Below are 24,826 nucleotides of genomic sequence, written 5' to 3' on the forward strand. Positions count from 1 at the left end.
ACCGCCGATCAATATGCACCAAGTCGTTTTGCATGTTGTGCTGCTGCACTTACATGAACCAAAATAGAAGTTGCGCATGGAGATGTCCACACACTCCGTACACCTACTACCTAACACTTGGCTATTAATATTACAATTTCAAGTTAGGGTGCAAAATTTTAAACCTTGGGGGCAACGCAATCTTATGCATCCTCGTAGAACCTCACCAGTCTTTTCCTCTCCCCCAGGGCATAGTGAAGCATGCGCCCGAGGCGATATTCACCTAAAAGCTCAAAGTGAGTTTACGATGTGATGCGAGGATGCATACTTACTAGCCGCAAGTTCATGTGATCATAACAGCTTACCTATCATAAAGAAACAAGTTGTGTTCTTTGCGCAGCAACATTACTTAGCGTAAATACTGTGATGTAATTACTGTTTGGGAAATTGTAATCCCTTACACTAGTGTTTAATCTGGTTCCCCCCCAATTACTGTTTGCTCTCTTAGCACTGTTGCCGTTGTTTAGCCGTTGGTAGCTGCCAGCTCAGCCATCATCATGTTGCGTGGAGGCAATTCCTCAATCACAGATATGCTCAGATTTCTTAAATTCAGCACCTTCGAGGCATTGTTGTGGATTTTCTATGAAGTACCTGTAAACTACATTAGGCTATAAAGAGCAAATGTGTTACTGTTACGATATTCACTGTTTTTGTGTTTGTAGAAAATCAGATTTATAATTCAATGCAACATGCATATGATCATGTTATGCTCTCCCACAGAGGAATACGTTCCACCTTAGTTTCACAGAGAACCCCTCAACCTTCTTTATTTACCAATGTTCAGAGTTTATCTCACATAACTTCCACTAATAGCATGCTAGAAACAATAGTATTTCTTTTCCAAATACAACCATCATTTCTGTCATTGATGTCTTGAAGCACATATCCATCATTGGGTGTTTTTGCTTTGGAAAATGTTTGCAATAGTTTTGGATCATCTATATCTTCTCTGCTGAGCTTAAGTACTGTACCTCCAATTAAAAATGGAAGCATTTATTTTTGATGTTCAGTACAATGATACACACAAACAGTTATTGCAAAGGTAGAGATAAATAACTTTGGCATACAGAAAATTGTAAAACATCCATGACACGATGGCAATGTAAAATAGCAAAGAATGAAAACTGGAGGCTAATACTACTGTACAGTGACACATGTAACAAACAAGACATCTTGGACCTAAGTTTCCCTTTCATTAAACAAATAAATATTGACTATGAACAATCCCAAACGTAGCAAGAATTGCTTGATGCGAGGCATTCCAGAAGGCATTCCTGAAGCAAGCAGATTTGAGATAGAATGAAGAGTTGTAATGAACAAAACCCAACTGATTCTACATGTGCAACTTGTATCTTCTCTTTGAGAATCTTTGGTAGAAAAGACATGATAGTACAGAATGTAGATGACATATTTACACATAATAGGTCTCATTAGCAAGACATTTCAGCATTACCGTGGCTGCAGATTAAATCTGTAATGAAACAAGAGCAAAGAAAAACTGCTGATGAAAAAGCACCTTTCTTTGCCTTGGTGGTAATAAAAGAGGAGCAGAGGGAGTAAATCAGCTGGAGCCAGCTCTCGACATAAAAAAGTACTTGAACAAAGAGGCTCCTATTTTCCATGACACTATCAGCCCTCACTGGCTTAAAGAAGAGGCAAAAATACCTATATGTTCTGATCTGTGAGCTCAAGAAAATAGTCTTCAGAGCACATAGGTAGTAGTCCAGATCTTCTCCAGTGCATTTTTGTCTTTCTAAAATGCACTCAGAGCACACTATTGCTATTTCACAGCAGTCAGATCCATTTAGAAGATTTATTAGATTCCAGTCTGTTCTGCTTCATCCAATTAGCGTAAGGACAACAGGATAAAGGGACGATCTAGTTTGCTCCGAAGTGGATGAGATACAGAACGCTGCAACAGCGGCAGACGTTAATTTCAAACATCCTGTGTGATTCCAGTGGCAGGTATTACGCTTGTCTGAGGTCAGTCCAAGTCATCTTTGCACACACAGGCACACTCCTCATGGTGCTCCAAGGGCACATCCGCCATGGACTTCTGCAAGCCTCTAACACCGCTTCGGTGTTTCAACAGCAGAACCTGTCAAAGAGAAGGAGGCTTTAGTTAACAGCTGTGCTTCCCCTCAAACAGTTCATGTAAAGCATGCTCAGTGGGTACTTTATTCAGAAATGATACCAGTTTATTAACCTATACATTTTTGAAAGTTTCTAAAAAGTCATAACTGACCCAATGCACGGAAATCCAATTTTTCTAAAGAGTATAATATCAGTGACCAAGGCTCACTCTCAATTTCTGAGCCGTACAGTTGACTGCCATTACATTTCATCTGAAGACAAGTATGCAACCGCCGAAGACATTAAAGTACTATAGTATATTGTGGTGTAGTGTGAAGATTGCTTTTCTGAGAGCCTTGCTACCACAGTAGATGTGTGGTTAAAAATGTTAGGTCAGCCTGATTGTGGTTCATGAAGTCACCAAATTGAAGTATGAATGTGCTCAGCAAATGTCATGTTTATTACATTATGCTGTATCTTGTGCACAATTGGAAATACTGTAAAGGGTGGAAATAGAATCATAGGATCATAGGATATGCACAGCAAATTCAATGTTTGGTCATGAATACTTATCTCCTATATATAGTTGATCATTTGTCTGAGGTTGGTGCACAGGAAATATATTTAACCATATCATTTTTACTGCTGGTTCATTTCATAATAACTTAAATATTTGATTTTTTATTAATTCAAAGACTATACAGGTTACATGTTCTTCGCACTTCATAATCACATCGATATTTACCTCATGGTATTTCTTCGTCACCCTGGCGGGAACACACTGGCAGTCGTAGCAGCGGTGAGAGCAGCAGGCACAGTTTCCACCACAGCGCTTCACCAGTAGGCAGCTTGGCCAGAAAATGGCATCTGTCCTCTTCAGCTCCTCACGCAAGGATACAGAGAAGTTACGTGGAGTGCAGCTGTACAGTCGAACTTCCTCCCTCAACAGATTGAGATCAGCTCCTCCTCAAAAAGACACAGAGAAGTCATGATCAGAAAGACTTCCTATCGAAACAAACTTTTTACAGTTTGAGTTCATATTCAGTGGCTCTGTTTAAATTTAAAAATTCATGATCACTGTAAATTATCATGTTGTTTTCTAAAATGTACAAGTTTAAAAGTGTCCTACCTCTGGCCTTCTTATTGTGGAAAAAGGATTTCCCCAGCAGATGCCATGTAGGTTTGTACAACTCCTCCATATCCAGCTGCCATCGCTCCGGCTCCAGGTACTTCATGACCTCCTCCACGGTGCCCAGCCCTGCCACGGCGTCCGACAACTCCTCAATACCATGCTGGGATTGGGGCAGAACTGCAGGGACTTCGGTTTCTGATACACTCTGCGGGAAAACCAGCAGATGAGATGGAGAGAGACGGAAAGGAAAGGTCATTTACTCAGTAAATACAGTATTTATCTATAAAGTTACAACAGGACAATGTATCACTTTCATATGCTTCATTTTTTGATGGAGCTGTACACTGGGAAAGTCTTCTTGAACTCTGCCAGAGCAATACAATGCTTGTGTCACAGACACATATTCTAGCTTCCACACCCAAAACCACTCATTGCACAAACTGCCTCAGGATACTTACAGAGCAGACACTTTCCGTGACATTTAAGACCTCTCTTGGTTACGAATACTTAAACAGGAAAACAACACAGAAGGAACAAATTTATCAGCATTGACAAGATGTGCTTTATTTCTACTGTGTGAAAAAAAAAAAGTTAAGGTATAGAAAGACGGGGAGTTTGACTCTGCTACGGTGCATTGTATGTCATGGTTAAAATTGGGTTTAAATTGGATCCGGGCTCATTAAATGCTACAGTGGTTTGGACTTTTGTTAAATTAAACAGAAACCATGACTGTCCAGGCCAGCTGGAATGTAATTCAAGCACTATATGTTAGAGCTGATAATGTAAAGAAGAGTTGTGTAAAGCTCCTGACGATTACAGACACACCGATGTATTTTGCAAATCATTCCCACACCGGCTTTGGACAAACACTTTGCCACCCAGCTGACTCTGTGAACTGATGGGAAAGTAGAAAACTTACACATAAATGTGTATCTATAAATAAATATGCATTTGATATATATTAATAATGTTCCATCCTTGATATAAGACAAACAGTGTAGGAATGTTGGGTGTGTACCTGCCTCAGCTAAAGTCTTGTCCTGCATATAAGGCTGGGACTCCACTTCTAATCTCTGGCTGCGAAACAATGTGCACTCCAACAAGACACAAATGATAATAACTGTATCCAAACTGTTCAATGCACGGTTCAGTTGAGAAGTAAATGTCAGTTGATGGCATAATTTTTTATGTTGTCAAATGTGATCACATCTCCGTCAACTCCTCTGCCCACTTTGCATAACAACATTTGTCCTTTTGGCTCCCGCAGGCGGCAGTAGTATTCGTTTCAAGCTCCCAGGCCTCCAGGCTACAGCGTGCAGTCACAGAGAAGATTGATACCTGGGGTGTTGGTCTTCCCAAGAGAGAAGAGGCTAATCTGTAGAACCTTTCAGTCCTGCGACTCTACGTTTGTCCAACATGTCAGCTCGCTGGTCTCTCTAATCTTTTGTGACTGACAGGTAGAAGGCAACATTGTGACACTTACTAAAAAATAAAAAAAAGAAGCTTGTGGAGCATTGAAAACATCGGCTGCTGGCAGCTGCGTCTTTAAGCTTCTTGAGAGGCAGAAATATTTGAAAAGAAAAAAAAATTATTCCAGGAATCTGTAGCTTCCCTTTGATGACTTATAGGGCTGAATTAGGAAGGAATTCAGTAAGAAATAGGGGCTAGAGGAGGAAAAGTTGGCACCAACATTGCAAGGATTTGTGGTTTTGGTTCTTATTTGTTACTTATGCTTAAAGCATTTGCATATTTATGGCGCTGTAAAACCACCTAGACAAAAGTTATCCATCCAGAGGCTTATATAATTTTATTCCAACGGGTTTAATCATACCAACCACCAGAACCAGCAGAGATATACTGTATATATATATGTAGAGAGATATTTATGCAGTCCTTCTTTTCAGATCGACTACACCAGTGGTTCCTTTTCTATCAACTGACGAACCCCTATTTTCAATTGATAACAATAACAGTACAGAACAACTGATGAACTGTACAATTAATCCAAAAAGTTAAAAAGGAATAACTGCAGGAAGATTCTTTCAAATGAGTGATTAGGTTGAATTTGGAGCAGAATAACACTTGTAAATATCGTATTAGAGATGATTTCTAATACAACTCTCTGCCTGCACTATGTACTTTTATGAATTTTTAACAATCATGCAGAGTGGGAAGGCTCTGTGACTATAGCTATTCAGGTCTTCACCGTGACATTATCCTGTGTGATTACATCTTTAATAATAATCATAAAACAAAAACAGTTTAGTCTAGTTTTCTTCACAGAAATAAATGAAATGCTGAGGTATAAGCCAACTGTATCTTATTCGTTTTCCAACCCCTTAAAATCAAAAAGGCCTTGCGACCCCCCTTGTGAAGCTTTGGGGGGCCGTGACCCCCATGTTGGGAACCAGTGGACACAACAGACAAACAATTAATAAGCTAACCAGACCAGCAAGTGTATTTGTAGTTTTACACAGAATAAAATGTGTAAAACAGGAAAAAACCATAAGATTTGTTGAAAGGGTAAATCTGCACAATGCACTCAATGCAGACTTCAACTCTGTTTGGCATAGATTTAAAAATAAGATGCCAGTGGTTTGACATGGCTGCACCACAGGCTACAAAAATACAGCTGATGCACAGCTGTGTTCATGCCACGGATTAGACTCATTCTAATGAGGCTGCCTTCATAACCACGGACCATATCTTTGGGTCATTTGGCACCTATGATAAGCAGACACAAATGTGAAAGGAATGCTTGTGGAGAAAGGACCGGTCAAATAAAGACTAACTCAAACAGGTCTGTCTCTGAGCAGAACTGTATTTCCAGACAATAGAGGGAAGCTATGATTCTTATGAGGTAAGCCTTGGCAGTGGCTTTCAGCGAGCACTGGAAGCCATTAACAGCTTGTGAATGTAGATGGTGCAACAATCCCCCAATTAGCGGCTCTCTGCAAGCTCGGCTTCAGATAGAGAAGCCAAGCAATCCTTCAGAGACACATCAAGATGGTGTAAATGAAGCTATAAGTAGCAGATGAGAGCTCCTGTTTAAGACATTCACTAACAAAGTAATAAAAAGGACCACCAACTACAGTAGCTGGCATGAATTGCATGCACAGTGTCACGGATCAAATATTATGACTCGATGCCAGTATTGGAGGAGTAATGAATTAAGTCAAATTAATTAGTGAATCTAGATCTATGATGGATGATTTTAACGCTATACATTTTTTAGCAGAAAAAACGTTTTCAATCAGCATATCTCAAGAGCTCTTCCCTTTTTTGCCAAACTTGTCAACAGTTTAAAGAACATATAAACAGAAAGGATTGAAACGAGTGAATGGAATGATGTAAGGCAAAGCTGTGGAATAGCCCGCACATAACATGTTGAGATGACAGATGTCACCGAGGCACCATGTCTGTCCAGGTCCTGTTGCAGGTGTTAGACATTCCAAAGGCATCATAAGCATGTGCAAAAATTCCAGTTTACTAAAAGATGAAACTGTCAAGAGAGGTACATAGTGACGCAAGGTCATGAATCCAATAGTCCTTTATATAAATAAAGGCCATGATGACTCGTTAGTACTGTTAGTCCCGTGAGTCACTAGTCAGTCAATTTAACGTCAACCCTAAGTGATATAGTTGCCTTAAATTTTTGTGAAGACAGAGGTTTATTTTGGAAAGACACAATATATAAATATATATAATAAGCGTACATTGACACGCTGTCCCTGACACATCCAAAATTTATGCTAGAGGGGTACCTGAGCATCATAGTTTGAAACATACGGCTATTGACCAAACCTCAGTATGATAGAGATTATAATCCTTACTAAGATTTTGAACTATCTAGGACTGAATTCGAACAATTTCTTGTATATTTCTGAACAAAGCAGGCTCAAAATTTGCAATTGTTATGTGAGTCACGGTGCAGGGAGCAGCACAGGCAGATAGGACCCAAATGCAGACTCAGACGGGCTGATCCAAAGAAAATACTTCAAAGTAAAACACAGGCAGAAACAGATAAACAAAAGTATATGTAGCAATGAAGACAAAGAAGACGAGCAGAAAAAAAGACATGGTGAGCACAGAGACTACATGCATAAGAAAAAGAGGGAGATAACGAGCGGCAGGTGACACTATGGCTGACGAGCATCAGGTGAAATTCAAAATCAATCCCAAAGGCGGGAAACAAACAAAGGCAGGAAGTAAAACAAGACAATTAAGACACAAGAGAGGACTTTCAAACTAAAACAGGAAACACTATAACACACAATAGTTAGTTTGTTAGCCTTAAAGAAAATCTGTGTCCTGTTAGTTGCAGTTTATGTCAATGTTCTATGAAAAAAGAGAAGAACCAACAGACCGAGGATGGAAAAAAGTAGAAATTACAGACTCAGTGGGTCTAACTAACATGTTCGAACCAATGTGCATTTGTGAATATTACAATATAAGCAAACATATATATATATGTCTACTTGTATTGTATAATATATATATGCACAGGCAGCAGATGGATATTTAACAAGATCACAATGTACAACTCTATTGAAATAATTGTGTGTTTTGAAAAGAGACAGAGTCAAAGTATGAAAGCTTGTATTGTTTCTCTTATCACTGACAAACGATACACCCCTGCCCCTCAAGAAATAATCTCGTTGTGATTACTTCGTTTCCAGCTTTCTTTGTTCGTACACTGCACAACCACATGTTCTTATTTCTGGTGACTAAAATGACAGGTTCAGCTAACTATGTTGAGATGAAACTTCTGAAATAGCATCATGGGAGAGCTTTGGAAAACAATATCTTCTCTTTCACATGTCGTTGCAAACCACTTCCTTGCACAAGAGAGCTTCGAGTAAGCAACGAGGTCTGTTGTGCGTGAAGAAAGTGTTTTTTTCTGTCACCATACGCCACACACTGCAATTGAGGTTGGTGTAAAAACAGACCTCACTTTGTCATGCCAACGGTAAGCATGGCTTTTGACGGTCATTGCCATCTGCTTTAACTTGCATTTTATTCCTTACTTCTTCTGTCCTATTGCCCTTCACTCAAGTCTGTGTGTGTAAAACTCTATTCGATCTTAAATGAAACAAAGCGGGTAGGGTGATCTTCAGTAGCAGTGGGGTTTCATTCTGGATTGGGACCTCACAGAGACAATGATGTTTGTTTGCTCCTTTAATCCACCACTCAACACCCCTCATGCTCCCTTCAACAGACTCCTTCTCTTCTATATTTTAACAACCTCTTTGCCTCGGCCTTTTCGCTTTTCCTAAAATCTCTTCCTGTGAATTACAGACCGGATCTTATTTTTTTCTCCCATGGAAGTGGTGGGGAGGAATTATTGCTTGTTTAAATATAAACTAAAGTGCTGGCCCCTGCGTGGCACGAGGTTCCAAAAGCTGCTAGCTGACCACAGAGGAAACAGAGTGCTGCTGTTCTAGCGTGCTCCTCCTCTGTCGGAGGAAAGTTCAAAGGGAAGCCGGTCTGAACGTGAGGAGGCCATAGCTTCCTTTCCCCCCCTCATGGTTTCCACACCTTCTACTGTTGGAATAAGAGACCGGGACTTTCTTTCATATTCCATCATATACTTAGTGACAGACATTTGAGCACCCCAGCAGAATAGTTTAATTCTACTGCAAAATAATCAAGTTTGACATTTAAATCCTAAAACATCCATAGTTGATGGTGGTGGTGTGTTTTACTTTAAAATTTAAATATTTCAGAAAATGTCTTATTTTTTTAAGCTAATGCAGGAAAACCACCGGTCAACCTTATCTTCACTCAGATGCTGGAAGTACAAAATGTCCAAACTGATACCTGCACACTTAGATCACTTTATTTGAGCTTTCCGCTCTGTTATCATATTTCTTAAGATAAAACATACACAGGGGTGTCACACAAAATCGTGGGCCTTCTACATAAGTCGTTTCTGTGGGCGCCCCTCTCTGTCTTTTGGCATGCACGCAATCTCTCAAAGTGCGTTCTTAGACAGTTCTTAACCTGATTAAACAAAATAATTATATATATGATTATGAAACAACACACTTTTTTTCAACACTACGTTTTTTTAAGATCAAATCTTATTTTTGCAAAGAAAATAATTAAATCTGCAGCCTACTTCAGGCCTATTTCTAACATAATTTAACCTAACAAAAAATGTATAGAACAATAGGGCCTATATTTTAAATTAGACTCTCCCTGCCAGTGAAAATTGGAATTCAAAGATCTTGGTTTACTTGGTATTACCATAATCGAGTTTTCAAGATTGCGCAATGACAGTGGACCTTGAGATGGTAATGAATCAGTTGATACCTAACCCGTAATGCTAGCCTACTGGGAATTAGGCTAAATACTGCTCTGAATTTGATCTGTCTTTACTGTGAGGTCCACAACACTTCAATGTAAAATGTTTGCTTCTGCTTCATTACCTACTCCTTGTAACAGTGTCTTATTGGATTAATCCCTCGCTATTTGACAGAGCAAGGCCTTGGCTGCGGCTCTAACGTCACAATCTACTGCAGTCTATTGGTGTTAAATATACTGTAAAATGTGATGCAATTCATTCCCAAGATGAGTGAGTTATCATTACTGGAGATTAACCTGGTTTTCAGTGATTTAAGTGATCTTATTTGACTCAACAAAATGTATTGGCTCTACCACAGGGAGCTAGTACACATAATGACTGACTCTTCCCTCTTAACATCTCCGTTTCTTTTCTGAGAAATACAGCTCTGATACTCTTGACACTCAGTGTGTTTTCAGCATGTCAGTTGTTTTGGGTTTTAAGGGTGAAGAAAGAATGCTGTAATGACGTGTATGAAGCAAAAGAGAACAAAACAAAAACAAACAAGCTTTTGATGCAGACAAAAAAAGTTACAGACAGAACACAAAGTGCCGTCAGTGACCTCAGTTGCCTATTTGTGCTTGTCAGATTTCCCAGTGCTGCAGGCCATTAGGGATTAATGAGGAGTAGAACTGTTTACTTAAAGCAAGTGAACAGAACTAAAACATGACAGGTTAAAACATGGCAGTCGTCTCTTCAGTTTATCTCCGGCTTTTGTCAGCGAAGGCAGCAGGGATTATTCTGTGTGTGTGGTCTCAAGACCAGGACAGAAAGAAGTGAGACAGTGAAAGAGAATGAGGAATGGGGAGAGGATGGATCAAGACAAAGATGGCTCAGAAGTTTTAACATTTTTTCGTGCAATTTTACAGAAGTTTTGCAAGCATTTTTGTGAAGGCAGAGCTGTTCTATCTCACTGATAAAGTTAAAATTTAAATGATGCAGCCAAAAACTGTAGTTTCTTTCTGGTAATGTAATGCCCTGGACCTCTGAATCACTGCCCACACTTTCAGTTTGTCCAGCAATTAAATTTGACGTTGCTCATAGATGTTTACCTTGAAAAACAGGTAAGATAATAGAAGAGATTTGTTGACACAAATAAGCATGATGATGTTTTCTTCCCACAGAGCTAGCTACTTAAGTAGCAATGAAACACGTTTTGTAGATTGACCAACATAAATAACTTCTGATATGGCATTTTTCTCTTATCATTTTGATAAACTGGATGTAGCAACTGAAAATATGATCAGCTAGATGGATACATTACTCGTGACAAAACTGAACAAAATAACCCCCTTCCTCCCAAAAAGAAACCAGAAAACACAAACACAAAGTTAAGCTAGTTCAGGGACTTTGCGATGTTCTATGCGAGTGCCCGGAACACTAAATACCTTTTTTTGTGGTATGAAGAGAAGCTGATGAAGATTTTTAAGACACTCTAGGATGTCTTGCTGACCTCCTCAGTTTGTAGGCCTATAAGCATGTCACCACTGCACTGAATCAAAAACCAGGATTTCTCCAAATTGGGAGGGGCCGCTCGTATCCTTTCTCAATATTGGAGGAGTTATATTAGCCCAGTCTGACAGGCAGCTTTCCAATCTGTGCTGACTGCAACTGCGAGGACCGGGCTGGCCCATGTCACGTCCGATGACCATTCAGTAACTACTGACATCATAAATAGAAAAATAAAAACTCAGCCCGGAATGAATCGGCCGTTCAGGAGACTTCACATCTTCCTGATGGCCAGTCCGCCCCTGGGCTGAATGCATGAAGTATAACAAACTGGCAATTCACTTTGATTATCGGGCTGATGTTTGACTGAAGTCAATGAGAGGTCATGAGGCGTGAAAAGGAAGAAGCTGATAAGAATGCCCCTCTTTGCCATTCACTTTTTGTTCTCACAGAATACTCTGACAAATATTGCTACTTTTGCTGCAGTTGTTGCTTGAGTCTTGAGCTCTTTACTGGTCTTTAGCAAAGCTTGCGATGTACTGAATGAGTTCAAGCTTATGCTATGCACACACTTGGATGGATAAATATCTGCCAAAGATTAGCAAGGGATGGAACTAGTGATTAAAGTCTATGTTACTCGTGAAGACAAGATAAATAATGTTGAAGAACAGAAAGGAGGATAGGTTGTTTTGAGCAAAGAGAACATGACAATTTTTCACACAAAAAGCACTTCTATCTCTTAATTCCTACTTTCATTTCAGGGGCTTGAATGAATCCCCCCGCGGGTCAGAGGACCTCTTTGTGAATGTGACGCCACTTATTTTCTCCATCTCAATCTCAAGAAACAATGACATTGAGACACCTCGTCTGTCTGACTGGATCTACAGATACAGAGCAGGTTAACAGGGTTCATGGTTTTATATATACGGGTGATACAGAACATAACAGTTTGACGATTTAAAAGTGGAAACAATACTAGCCCCAGCAAATGAGAAAATGACAGAGTTTGAAACCGTTTACAGTTAATTTATTTCGATTTGTTGTGTGCTTTCTAATGTTTTAGAACTTTTCCAGGGTCCATCACAAAAAATTCCCATTTCAATCCTTGAAGGAAAACTTATGGTATTGCTATATTCTCTCTCATTGCAGACATTGTGGACATTTAGTTTTGTTTGTGTATAAGTGTACATCATAACATCATAAAATAAAAGATAGTACATGTGCCAGATGCTCTGAAGTGCTTCAACATAATTTTTCCCCTTGGGAACACATAAGCAGAAAAGGATGATTGCAAATTAAGACTGTGTTATGTAACAAGCAAATTATCTTAATTGTGCTTGCATGGAGAGGCATCGGTTACTGCCATGTGGGTGCAAGTTTGGAGATAGAGGCAGAGAAATGCTATGACAGCCACAACTTACAATGCACAACTCCTGACTATTGACACTGTACGTACCACAGGGAGAATGGAGTAGTGGATGCAGAATCCCGGCTCAGAGGGGAAGTACTCATCAGAGATGAAGCGGATCCTGATCTGACTGCCTTTAGAAGTGTGACTAGCTGGTGCCGACTGTGACCCACACCAGCGACCCAGGATGGTGTTCTCAGTCGGATCCTCTATCTCCACAAAGTCGTACCTGGTAGAGTGAATGAGACATAGTGCAGAAACTGTTAATGTTTGTCTCTAAGACATCACTGGTTATGGGCCCACTCTGAGACGGTGATTGATTATTCATGACATTGTTTTTTTCCAAGTTATAACACAGGTTTCAGCTACTATTGGCTTTGTTTGAGGTTTCACATGGTACATTTAGATCTCTTGACATGCATGCTAACTTTAATTGTATTTTTTGATTGTCGTAAGCTCGTCAGCACCTTTAATATTGGCCATGGTGCTTTCTCCTCAGCTCTGCCTTGCCCTTCTGAATGTGAGATCGTTAATATCAATAAAGCTGCCAAGGGAAATAAAGGTTTAACCTCTTTTGAAAAAAAAAAAAAAAAGGTTACAATAGCCCAGCTGTGAGAGATGAGATTTGTTTCTTATTTACTGCCTGAATTAAAAAAAGAAAAAATGAACAAAGGATTGCCAGTGTATTGAGGACAAATCTCAGGTTGGTTGACAGTGCAGCATGAGCAGCTGTTCGCACTATTTAGCTGTTATTGCTGCTGATGCAGCCTTTTTACATGCCTATTACACCGATGCTACGTGTTGTCAATGAAATAGTTTTAATTAAACCTTGCGCTTATTACACGGTACTGTGTGTGGATTGTGGGAGACTGCAGGCCTCTTGACTTGGACTCAGTTGTTTGAAAACTCACTTGTAAATCATGAAATTTACATGATTGCTGGTGTGTGCTGGATAAACTATTTTTGGACATTAATATGAAAAAGGTACAGAATGCAAAGCTCCATGAATATATTTTTCAAAATAATTCTTCAATAATGTGGATCTACTAACCTTTGTCATATTGAGTATTCAGAGTTGTATTTCTATTTTCAGCGTCAGCAACTCTCACATAACCTTGTGTAATATTGTATGAGGAAATCACATGCATTTTTAAAAGATATTTAACATGATGGGTTTTATGGGTTTAAATAGTTTCATTGAATTTAGTGTCATTTCACAGAAGAAAATTATGATATAAACTACAATTTAGTAAAATATAAACAAAATCAGCATTTTGCTTGTTGTGGGGATCAAACTTTGTGACCCTGTAGTTACGTGACAGTCTCTCTCTGCACCGGCCACCCTGCCAACCCATAATACCAGTAAACATGAAGTGCAGAAGCATATGGCCACGCTCCAGACTCCTTTGGTGTGCCAAGGCTAACATCAACCAACCCCAGCACTTAAGACACGCAGTTCAGGAGTTCAGCTTTTATTATTTATACCTGTGTGTAACCAGTGGCTGCACTGCATTCAATACAGCCTTGTTTCACTGACTCTTCGCAGTCTGGGATTAATCACTTTGCCATTTGCGTCAACAGGCACACTAACCTCTCATTCAGTGCTGCCAATTCGGATATTTGGATTCCGACGACATTGTTTACATTTTGCACAGGCTTGACAGATTCAGTTCAAGCTAGTTTCAATAAAACAACATGGAGGGACATGAGCGAGACTAAAAATGGATTTTCTGTGATGTTAAATAAACTGAAGGGGGGGGGGGGGTCAATAAATTCACTGACTCTGCTGCCTTTGATTTAGAAAGTTATACAGGAAGTTTGTAATCTGCACAAACAAACATATTGGGTAAGGTAAAACTGAAAGTGTGCTTTTGCAAAACCATTTATTCAGTTTAAGTGTACCAATGTCAGACAACTGCATGAACTGTTAAACATTTCTTTGAGTGAGTGCAAACCAGACTGGCATGAAATGTTTTTTGGAGAGGGATAAAATATCAGTTTCGCTTCTCTCTGCCTGCTCGATGGAGGTCGGTGAAGAGAGAAGCCTTCCTCTCTGAAAATCCGCCCTCAGACAGCTCCAGAGCTTTGACAGATGGCTCATCAATAATGCAGGACGCCCTGATCATTACATATCACCATGTGTTCAGAATCACCATGTCAAACAGCGGTTTCCCAGATTTACAAATGCTCTGACATACATACCAAACTGTACGTACAGTCACGGTGAAGAGGATCAGAACGACAAAGGAATCTTATGCACAGTACCAGCAGATAGGATTGCCTTCATGCACAATGCAGGGAATGTTTAATATTCACAAAGCTTTCTCCTACAAAGTGGTTTTCCTTGTACATTATTAATAAATACGCCACGGCCATGACGCAGTTTAGCAACACAAACACTGTTTCTTAGTCCTCTCCTTTTAGACTAAAGGCAGAGAGCAGAGATGCCTCTCTGAGAACAGTCCTGTCTGTGAGCCGTCGAGCACGACTCTGCTGCCATGCCAACCAGCAGCAAGACCAATCCCTCTCCAATATGCCTCTCCTCCAGTGGATTTGGTAAGAATGCTTTTCATGGCACCACAGACAAACAGAATAGCAGATGAGCATCTCGGCTACACAGCTTCCCTCTCATCTTAGCAAAGGCTCCAGGCTTGCTACCAAAGCCGAACACATCTCCTACCGTTGTTTGTTTTATCCCCTGCCGTTGCTGTGAATCAGTGGACAGGAGATTACCAGTCACGTTTATTTGCATCACATTGTGCGGTGACACAAGGGTAAGAGCAGCGTATCAATACGTTTTTTTTTTTTTTTGCCATAACAGTGGAATGAAGTTCAAAGGGGGCATTTTGTGAATCCATTTTTAAACACACATGAAAGATAAACTAGATATGAAGACTTGGCCAGAGGCTAGTGCATGTGAAAGTGTGCATGTGGGACAGAAAATGTGTGTTTGAGAGAGAAAGAGGGAGAGAGGGTGAGAGGAAAGACAAGTACATACACTTGTATGTCTGTTCCTGCTTGTGATTGCATGCTTCATTCATCCCTCTGCCAACCCTGCCAAGAGTGTGTATCTTGGGATCCGATCAACACCTTTTGGGCCTCATTCTGGGGAAGGAGTGAAAAATGTGAAGGTGGGAGCAGTAGACGTGGCGATGCCTTGCATGACCCTTGAAAAGGATGTTGTCATTGTCTCTCGCCCCTCTCCCTGAGGACGCTGACTAGTGCAGTCTTGTACAGGCAGGACAGCACAAAAGTTGTCAATCCGCGTCCTGCCCCACTCTCGAACCGTCCCTCTTGGGGTTTCAACAGAAACACTAACCTCATTTGTCAACATGCACAGTAGTGTCCTGAGGGGCTCAGATTACCTGCACTCACATACTGTTTTTTTTTACAAAAGCAGGATACAGGAAGTATATTGTCAAACAGAGTCATGTATCCTGAATGGCAGCACCTTAGACAGTTAAATCCAAATCCATCTTTAACCAGATTCTGGACCAAAATCTGAGTCAAAATCACAAACACCTCATTGATCAGTGAAAGTGGATGCATACTGATTCACATCCTCTTTTAATTATCTGATATGTACAGTTGATTTCTCAAAAGATGCATGTTAATCTGTATCCAACATACAACTTTGCACTGTCATTCACCCTGTCATCCATTAGGGGGCTCTCCAGGAATGACTAGCGAGGTCACCCTCCCCCAGCGATTCTCCACCTTCCAGTGATTGGGCTCATCCAGTTGTGATATATTGACGGCAGGGCACTGCACATAATGCACTGAGGGTAAATTAATCGTCGGGGCTCGGAATCCCTGTTTAAATTGAATGGCAACAGAGGCAAACCCAGACAGTAATTGAAAGTGGGCTCCTCAATAAAGCAGAGGATGCATTGTATGTATGTGTTGCTAGTCAGAAGGTGTGTTGCCTGTCTTTCGAACAATCACATGAGGAGCTAAAAGTATCGACTACACCAGGTAAAATATGCCAGTCTGAACCATGTCATCATGACCATGTCTTGGGCGAAACAAATCACTCTGCTGCTTAGTTTTCAATGTTCAATAGCTGCTACGGCAGACCAAAAGGCAATTTCACAAATGGACACATTGTAAATCTTTAAAGGTGGTCGACAACACGGGGAGGACACGTTTTAACCACGGCCCCACATTTATATGGCCTGTCAACCTGTGAAGCCTATATCTTCCCTATCTTCTAAAGGAGATCACTCATCAAGTTAAACAAAGAACATTTTCATTTAGAATGACATCCATAAACCATTTAAACAATACACTGAGCTTTTTGGAGGTTGGCACATTTGTCAAATCAGTGATAAGGACCCTGGCAGGAAAATGCCCCATGCGTCCCAACGTATTTAGTGCATGTTAACCCTTTAGCACACAATAGGCCCAGAAAACCAGCCAAGGTTCAAGGACAGTAATAAAATGACAGGAACTTCATATGTTGCTAATAATCAGGATGTTAGCATAGAGATAGTAAGACATATTCTTACTTGCATATGCCATCTTCTGGGTCCTCCAGACCAAATCTCTCATCAAAGGTGAGCTGGATCCTCATGTTGTTGGTCGCCACCAGTCTCCAGACCAACACAGTATTCCTGGGATAAGTGTAGGGGAAGTCTGGGCTGTGAACCATTCCCTCTCCAGACACTGTAATGATCTTCTCCTGATGGGAATCTTGCACTCCTAAAACAGAAATCAGATTGTGTTTTGTGCTTTGCATGTACTGTAGCTGTTTCATTGGTTCGGATTGAATACATTAAAACCCAGGTGCATCATTTTACTGACGAGGCCTTGGTTTGGCATTTATCTCATGATTTTATTATGAGTATTGATAATCCCCGACGTTACTGGTGTTTGTTAGTATTTTTTTAATGTTTTAATGTAATTTAATATCACGCTGCAGCTCACATCTGCTCTGCTCTCTCTGTCGGGCTGAGCTTCTCCAACTGCACACACACACACATAGACTCAAACACACACAGGAAGTGAGAGCCAAGAGGCCGCTGTGGTGAAGTGAACCAGGTGAAGTGAATACTTGAGTTGACAGAAACTACGCCTATACTGTACGTGCAATAAAATATTTGCCTGTAAAAAGCCAAAACTGTATCAATACATCTGCAACAAGCACGGAAGTAATTACACAGATGTAATTGAAAGGGAAACGTAACTCAATCGGCTCTATCCGCAGTCTCATCCACTGCTGCCATGTTTACAAGAGTAAGAGCTTTTTTTTTTAAACAGTGTTTAGTTGGTTGCAGTCTGCTACACACCACTAGATATCACACAATCTTAAACACTGGGCCCTTAATGTGTATATTGCCTTATTTGTATGTACAGCCTATCGCCTGTGTTTAACTGCGTGTTGTTGTCACCACTCTACAATTCTAAAATATTAGCTCAGTACTTCAAAGGGAACACTGCCTGATGGGTTTCACCAAGCTCCTCTCATAAAGCCATTAGGGCCCACTGGGACCAGTGGCTGCAGGATTAAATCACTGCAACCAAGCTCGTCACTGAGCCCCCCTGGGTCACATCAGGATTCTTCACCTTCAGGAGGAAAAACTGCCGGGATGCTTCCACCTGAGCCTCAAAACCACTTCGATGACAACACCGTGAAGCCTTGCTGATTGCAGGACTGTTTTCAATTCATCGGGTCAAAATGATTTAAATACAAGTACGTGAGAAGAAAGATATTAACATTTTTACGTTTTAAGCAATCAAAATCAATAGAAAGTAGCATCAACGATTTCCATAATAACTAACCTTTTAGTACAATTCTCATGAATTCATCAGTATTTCAACACGGCCGAGACAATTTCAGAACACAAATACTATTTTCAATGCAATGTTTAGCCTAGCTTAGCACAAGCAATGGGTTTAGGTGGACAGCTACTCTTCGACATATGTGAAACATTACGCCTTTTGTCAACTTGTTAGCTAGCACATTGGTAACCAAGCGTCAGTTGGGTTTCGTCCAGAGTTATGAAAGTCTGCAGAATTTTAAATGTAGGATTTAAACGGTTTCCTCATTTTTTTTTAAACTACAATTTGTTTTCTTTGCATGTCAGATGTGCAAACAGAGTATTTGAGACAATTTTCTATTTGGAAGGTGGAATGCACTTTTAGTGAAGCTAGGCTACCTGTGTTTCTGTTTCTGTGTCAGAGATTACACTGATAAATGTATCCCATCCCCAGGCTATTCCAATTAGTTTAAGCAGTATTTATTTTTGTAGCACTGATGATCATTCAGTATGCATAAACCGATCCAATATGTCTCGCTGTCGAAGGAACCAGCGGGCGTTTAATGCACTCAGGAGAAGGAGCATGCTGCTGGAGGTTTGTTGTATAAGTGTATTAAACGGATGAGTAACTATTTCCCCAGTGCAACTTGTTAGACACATTTATATTAGGAACACATTTTTATCTTAATTACTCTTTATTTTGTCATAAATTTGATGTAAGGTGATTCATACCCTGAGGCTGATTCATTCTGAGTTTGTTTTTCTGCTTACAATAGAAACAAAAACACAGGCAGGTTAAGTTTGTGCCATGTTCTCACCCTGTATAATGTCAAATAACGGTTCCACAGCAACTCTGAGTCTCTCAGTACAGGTTCCAAAGACAACAAATCTGTCTTCAGGAGTGGTCACCGAAAATGAGTGAGCAAACCAACTTCAGCAGGGTACTGTCTGTTTCTCAGTGTTATATCATTTAAAACCAGTACCAATTTGACTGAGGTGGCAGATTCAACACCCACAATTCTTAGTGACTTTTGAAATAATGTATTCTTGATTTCAGACAGGGGTAGACAAAAGCTGGCTCAAATGTATTTTTTTATTGTAGTGTAGAGCGAGTTATATTTAGATTCATGCATTATTGTTCATATTTTCAAACAGTATATATCTTCACTTTAAATGTTATATGAGAAAAGGCTCATGGACTTTGCAATGTGTTCAGCCTGGTCTCACCCGATGAGTTGGGAATGAGAAAAGCGTTAAATTGCCTGCAAAAAGCTTAAAATGCGTAACATGACACACAAAATGTCCTTAAAGGGTCCTTAAAAGAGACGCCTTCCCATGAGATAATATAAATCTAGCTATGCAAAAATGTGTGGCATCAGTGAACCTTCTTTTTGGAGTGCCTTTTCATTTTGTGCTCTTTTTTTTTGTTGATAGGCATCCAACCCCTCTTTGATCCAATAAAAAACAGCATTTTAATCAAGATGTAACTTGACATCCGCACTTACTCTGCTGGCATCCCCACGGATTCTGTCGATCACATAGTCTAAATAGATGAAACAACGATGACACTTAATGAAACAATTACTTCAGATTACAGATATCACTTTGATGTTTTCATTTTGGTTTGGTGGTGAGCCAGGTGGGAACAGATTGAATGACAGTCATGACTTCTCAATGAACGGGCTTTGAGAAGAGTTTGGCCTCAAGTTTCTCTGCCAAAATCAATCAAAATCACAAAACTATAACACCGTTAGTCTGTTGTTTTATCTATCTATCTAAATACAAACCAAGTAAGGGCCACCATCTTCGGACAAATCAAACTTATTGAAAAATAATACATGCACTCCTTGAGGATATAAAGTAGACATATGTAGCACTGGAGTATAAAACATCCTTAAAAGCTTTATTTTGTGGTTCAGGACTACACCCTCTTAACAGGGTTACTAACGACATGATCATATAAATCGAATTAATCAACCTAATTTTTTGCCCCGGAAGTCAATATTTATTTGATTTCTTTGCAGAAAGTACTGAAATAAATGGCTGATTGCTCTTTTAATCTTTGGTGCAAGTAGAGGCAACACTCTAGGTTTGAGTGACTGTTTTTATATCCATTTGCTTGTTCAGGAGGAAACAAGCCGATATGTTTCATGCCATTAAAGCTCGGCCCTCCATCACAATGACATTTTTTAATTACATCCCCATTACTGTGGGCTCCAACATACAGGCTCATAAAGTGAATAATGTGAAAAAAAGTGATTCTTTAATAGACAAGTCCAGATGTATTGCATTGCACGTGTGATAGCAGGTACATATGGTATTAATAGAAGTGGCCAAGACAAAAAAAAAATCTACTTGCACAATTATAAATAATATGTCTGCTCTTAAGGACTCTCTGTGCATAATTCATTGGGACAATCTGGTAAATGATGACTGGAATGTGAAAGGAAAATCCGAGGTGACTGTTGCAGAGAAAGGGGGGCAGAAATAAATGCCTGGACATGAAAGCAATAGGTCTTGATGAAAAGGTTTTCCACAGATCTGCATGGATCAAATCATGCTTAATCCAAAGAGTCTGCAAATATCCTGCTTAATCCTCAATGCACTCATCACAAGTAATTGCAGTAGGTGAGGGAACAACGGGTTTGCATTCCTCTCTTGTTCAGGTCTTTGTGCATGAAGCTCAAGAATGAACTATCCGTGTGATTCTTCGCTGTGGATCTTTTGTTCACATGCATCAAAGCAGAAACTCCATAAGAGCGTGCTCCTTCAGAGTAGGGCAGCAAACCAATCTTTGATCAAGATCCATAAGGCCACAAACCAGCCTCCTTCCTATTTTTTCTCCTTCAGCTTTTCTTTATCTTCATCATGAACAATAGTCTTTTCATGCCTCTCTCTTTTCAAACTTACCATTGATATCCTTCCTCTCTGATTTACCACCTGTGTACTGCAAAATGCAAAGACACGCTACCAGTCGGATCCTGGGCGTAACTTTGACTTGAATATGACCTCACTCTCGAGGTTAACCAATGTCATCTAATGATCAGAGTAGCGGTCCCCTAGAGTGAATTACCTCAAACATGACTTTTCCTTGACCTACTTTTTCCCTCTGTGAGGAAAGTAGAGCCGACTATTAAGGGAGGAAGTGACTCTGAATAAATAGGAGCCTATACAGTGCAGCCATTGTGCTTTGTTCACACGTTAGTGGGTGAACCACTCATGCTGTTAAACATTAACCTTTCCCCTGCCAAAACACTGGTGCATACATGAAGAGAACCATGTGCACACTGTTAAATTAGTGCACACAAGCATTGAACAATTATTATTATTTAATAGATAATAATTACAAATACTAGTGATGATCACAGCAAAATTATAGAAGGATTAAAAGAGTAATACACATACTAATATACACAGAAGACTGCACATACATTAGCAAATGTACACACAATCAAAACCCCACCCCTCCAAGAAAGCTAAAGCACACACAGACTCACATGCATGCATACCCAGATGCATTAATACATGTTAAATGCCCTCAAACTGAGATTAACTAATGAGAACCCCTTGTCCAGACTGCTGCATGTTCCTCGTAAAAGAAAAAGAGCGGGAGTCATGAGAACCATTCATTCTGGCTTCTGTTAGGCTCACTAAATTCATCTCTCCTCACAGGATATCATTACAATGTCCCACTACTTAGCTTTGGAGTTTATCTGGTGGTCATACCACATGATATAGTAGACATAACTATGCCTTTCTTCTGGAAAAGTAGGAACATTTCAGCCTGAGAAAGCAATAAATATCTCTGCCTGCCTCAAATATGAGGTCATATAAGATACTTTTAAAAGGTGAACAGCTATTATTTACAACTTCAACTGGTACAGATTAAAATAAAAAAACACCAAAAAAAAAACGTGTAAAACTACGAGGGCCAAATCAAATTGGTATGGATTACACTGCCATTGGGGTTGTATTAGCCCAGTAAATTAGCCAAAATGTTTTTTTCACACAATAAGGGCTAAATATTGGTCCAGTACTACATTGTGTTCTCCCAGCAGCCTCATGCATCATGGATAACCATTCACGACAGCTATTTCCTGTCCGGTAATCGACAGCCGAGTCACTGTGACACTAAATCCAGATTGTTTTTAATTTTAGCCCTGTTACCTGCTGATCAAAATGAATGTGAGGCCCGGAGTTGAAAAAATTTGGTCAGGTGATGAAACTGTACCCAACAAAGAATTCCATTTTTTTTGCTGCATGCCTCTCAGGCTCGATGCAATCACTCCAACACCTGTTGCTTATTAAGACGGTGCACTGGTAACTACAGGTGCAGTAAATTCCCCACCCTGCTTAGGATATTTATTGCTTTTGGGTTTACAGTCAGTTGGGAAAAAAGGGGCTGAAACACGCCATGGGAATCTTTCATACCATTAAGGAATAGTTTGACTGCTTGGACCCTTCTGCAGTGGTTTTATCTGCCAGGCACATGCTCCTGTGTGTTGTACTGATGAGGAAGCAGGTGTGACAGGTTTGACACCCAAATTCCCTGCAGAGGTTGCTTGAATAAGGGCCGAAACATAGCAGGAGCTCACGAAAACAGGCACTTGTCTTAATAATCTAGTGATTGTTTAATGCATGTATGTTGGCATGCATTAAGTACATTTCAATACACAATCCAGTCTTCAGGAAAAAAATATTGGTATTGTACGTTTTTACAAATGACTGATACTTATGTTCTTTTTTCTAAAGTACTTTTGCTGCCGAAACCAAACCAATCGTTCCATAACATTTAACCACTTGGTATTTTGTGTTTCTGTCAGCGTGATACAAAGTATTGTAAGTAACGTATTTTTAGTTCAGAAATATTCAACATATCCCATGGTTTGCAGAAACCTACAATGCCAACATGTTTTCTGGGGTCTGGAATGCAATACACAAAATATCCTCTTCCCCTGTGAAAGATCATTTATTCAGGTATTTAGTGTGATCCAAAGCTAATTGACTTTGCCAATTTCTTTATCATATCAGTTATTCGAAAGTAAATATAAATGACCTCTACTACTTAGTCTATTTTCAATCATTTACAATTCGTATAACTTTATATAAAATGAAACTCTAGTATTTGATATTATGCATATTATTATGTGTCATGAAAGCTCCAGTAACACAGCTATGGTATGTGCAAATGCAGTTTTGCAACCTCTAGGGGTCTCACCTATACTAACTGTCCTATCATCTGCAACTGCTCCACAATGCAAAATGTTTGCCACAGTATAAATAATATCTATTCAATAAAAATATTGTTAAATGACTTAACATTTAGCCAGGATTTACAGCATTCAATGGACAGCAATACAAAACAACCTTTTTAACCTGCGTCGCCTCAAAAGAGAGAAACAGAGGTTTGTATGATGGAGAACAGTTTGTGTCTGTGCGTGATGAGACCCATGACAGATATATTACATCACCGGTCATGATGGAAGATAAGAGCATGCCAGACAGCTTACCAGACCTGTGAAGATCCATCAAGACAAACAGTAGCAGGGCTCTTAGTCAAGCTGTTTCCTCCCCTTTTTACACCAACAGAAAGTGGATAAAAAAATGCAAACTTCACACTAATAATCTTGCATTTGCTGGCCAGAGTACATCTCCCTCTTATGTCGACTTCACTTTTTAAACCTCTTGAACTTCCAGTCCTGAATTCAACAGGTGGACAAATAGGACCTGTGAAAGCCCTTTAAGTGAGGATGTCAAAGGTCACAAGAAATGTAATCAGTCCCAGCTGTAAAAGGACTGAGCCCCTTGGGTTTGCGGTGTCGTAATGTAATAATGTGATACTTTATTGATCCCTGCTATGCAATGCTCCATTTCCATGCCCCTTTATCTACAGGGATGCCAGACCAGTGACCCTGAAGGGGTCAGGGTGTTAATGACCCGCTCAGGAAGACCAGATCATTTCCAGCAGGGGTGCAGCCCTCAGAGGTTGCCTGACCGAAGGGTGGTCTCTTTTTAACCATGAGGTCAACCTGGCCCAGTAGGCACGACGGACATCTGTTGGCACCTGCTGCAGAGGCAAAGCAAAACATCTGCAGGTCATATCAGATGTCCTCACCCGATCCCACTAGTTTGTATGTGTGTGTTCCTAACATAGGCAACCTTAAGGGACACATTTCAGACCAAAGACCAGTTATTGGTGATGAAAAGCTGATTTTTGAGTCATTGGTAAAGGTTAGGGTTATTTTAAGGTTAGGGTAAGAAAAAAATGTAATGTCCCCAAAAGTGATCTAAGTAAACACGTGTGTGTGTGTGTGTGTGTCTGCGGCTGTGTTTTACCCGTCTTGTGTGGACATATAACTGATTACACATTCACATTCTGGGGACTTACTTTTTGGGACAAAATAGGGACAACTTCACGTCCTCATGATGTAAAGCTTTCAATTTTTTGGAAGACTTAGTTTAAGGTCAGTGTAAGGTTAGGTTTAGGATTACAACATATTGTAAACTGTATCGTAATATGTGTAAAAGTAAACCATATAGCAAAACATAAGCCAACATCGAGTTTATTCTCTTGTCAAAAATAGCCAGAGTTGAATAACATCAGAAGCCCTCGAGCTCAT

General features: G+C 40.0%; 1 protein-coding gene across 2 annotated transcripts in view; it reads right to left on the minus strand.

The window, feature by feature from the left end:
• Positions 1-951: 951 nt before the first annotated feature.
• The window catches only part of pdgfc (platelet derived growth factor c), a 41,643-nt gene continuing 17,768 nt past the window's right edge, over positions 952-24,826 (minus strand). Inside the window, exons 2-6 of one of the 2 annotated variants that reach the window (XM_031866897.1) lie at positions 16,956-17,148; positions 12,496-12,676; positions 3,242-3,449; positions 2,858-3,078; positions 952-2,137 (exon numbers count right to left, since the gene is read on the minus strand). In XM_031866897.1, the coding sequence (XP_031722757.1) occupies positions 2,024-2,137; positions 2,858-3,078; positions 3,242-3,449; positions 12,496-12,676; positions 16,956-17,148 (917 nt within the window). In that variant the 3' untranslated portion in view covers positions 952-2,023. The remainder of the gene's footprint in view (positions 2,138-2,857; positions 3,079-3,241; positions 3,450-12,495; positions 12,677-16,955; positions 17,149-24,826) is intronic. The other variant, XM_031866895.1, reaches the window with a different exon arrangement.

Source organism: Anarrhichthys ocellatus, unplaced genomic scaffold, assembly GCF_004355925.1.
Source record: "Anarrhichthys ocellatus isolate YVR2014 unplaced genomic scaffold, GSC_Weel_1.0 scaffold37, whole genome shotgun sequence".
In the NCBI taxonomy this organism is placed as follows: domain Eukaryota; kingdom Metazoa; phylum Chordata; class Actinopteri; order Perciformes; family Anarhichadidae; genus Anarrhichthys; species Anarrhichthys ocellatus.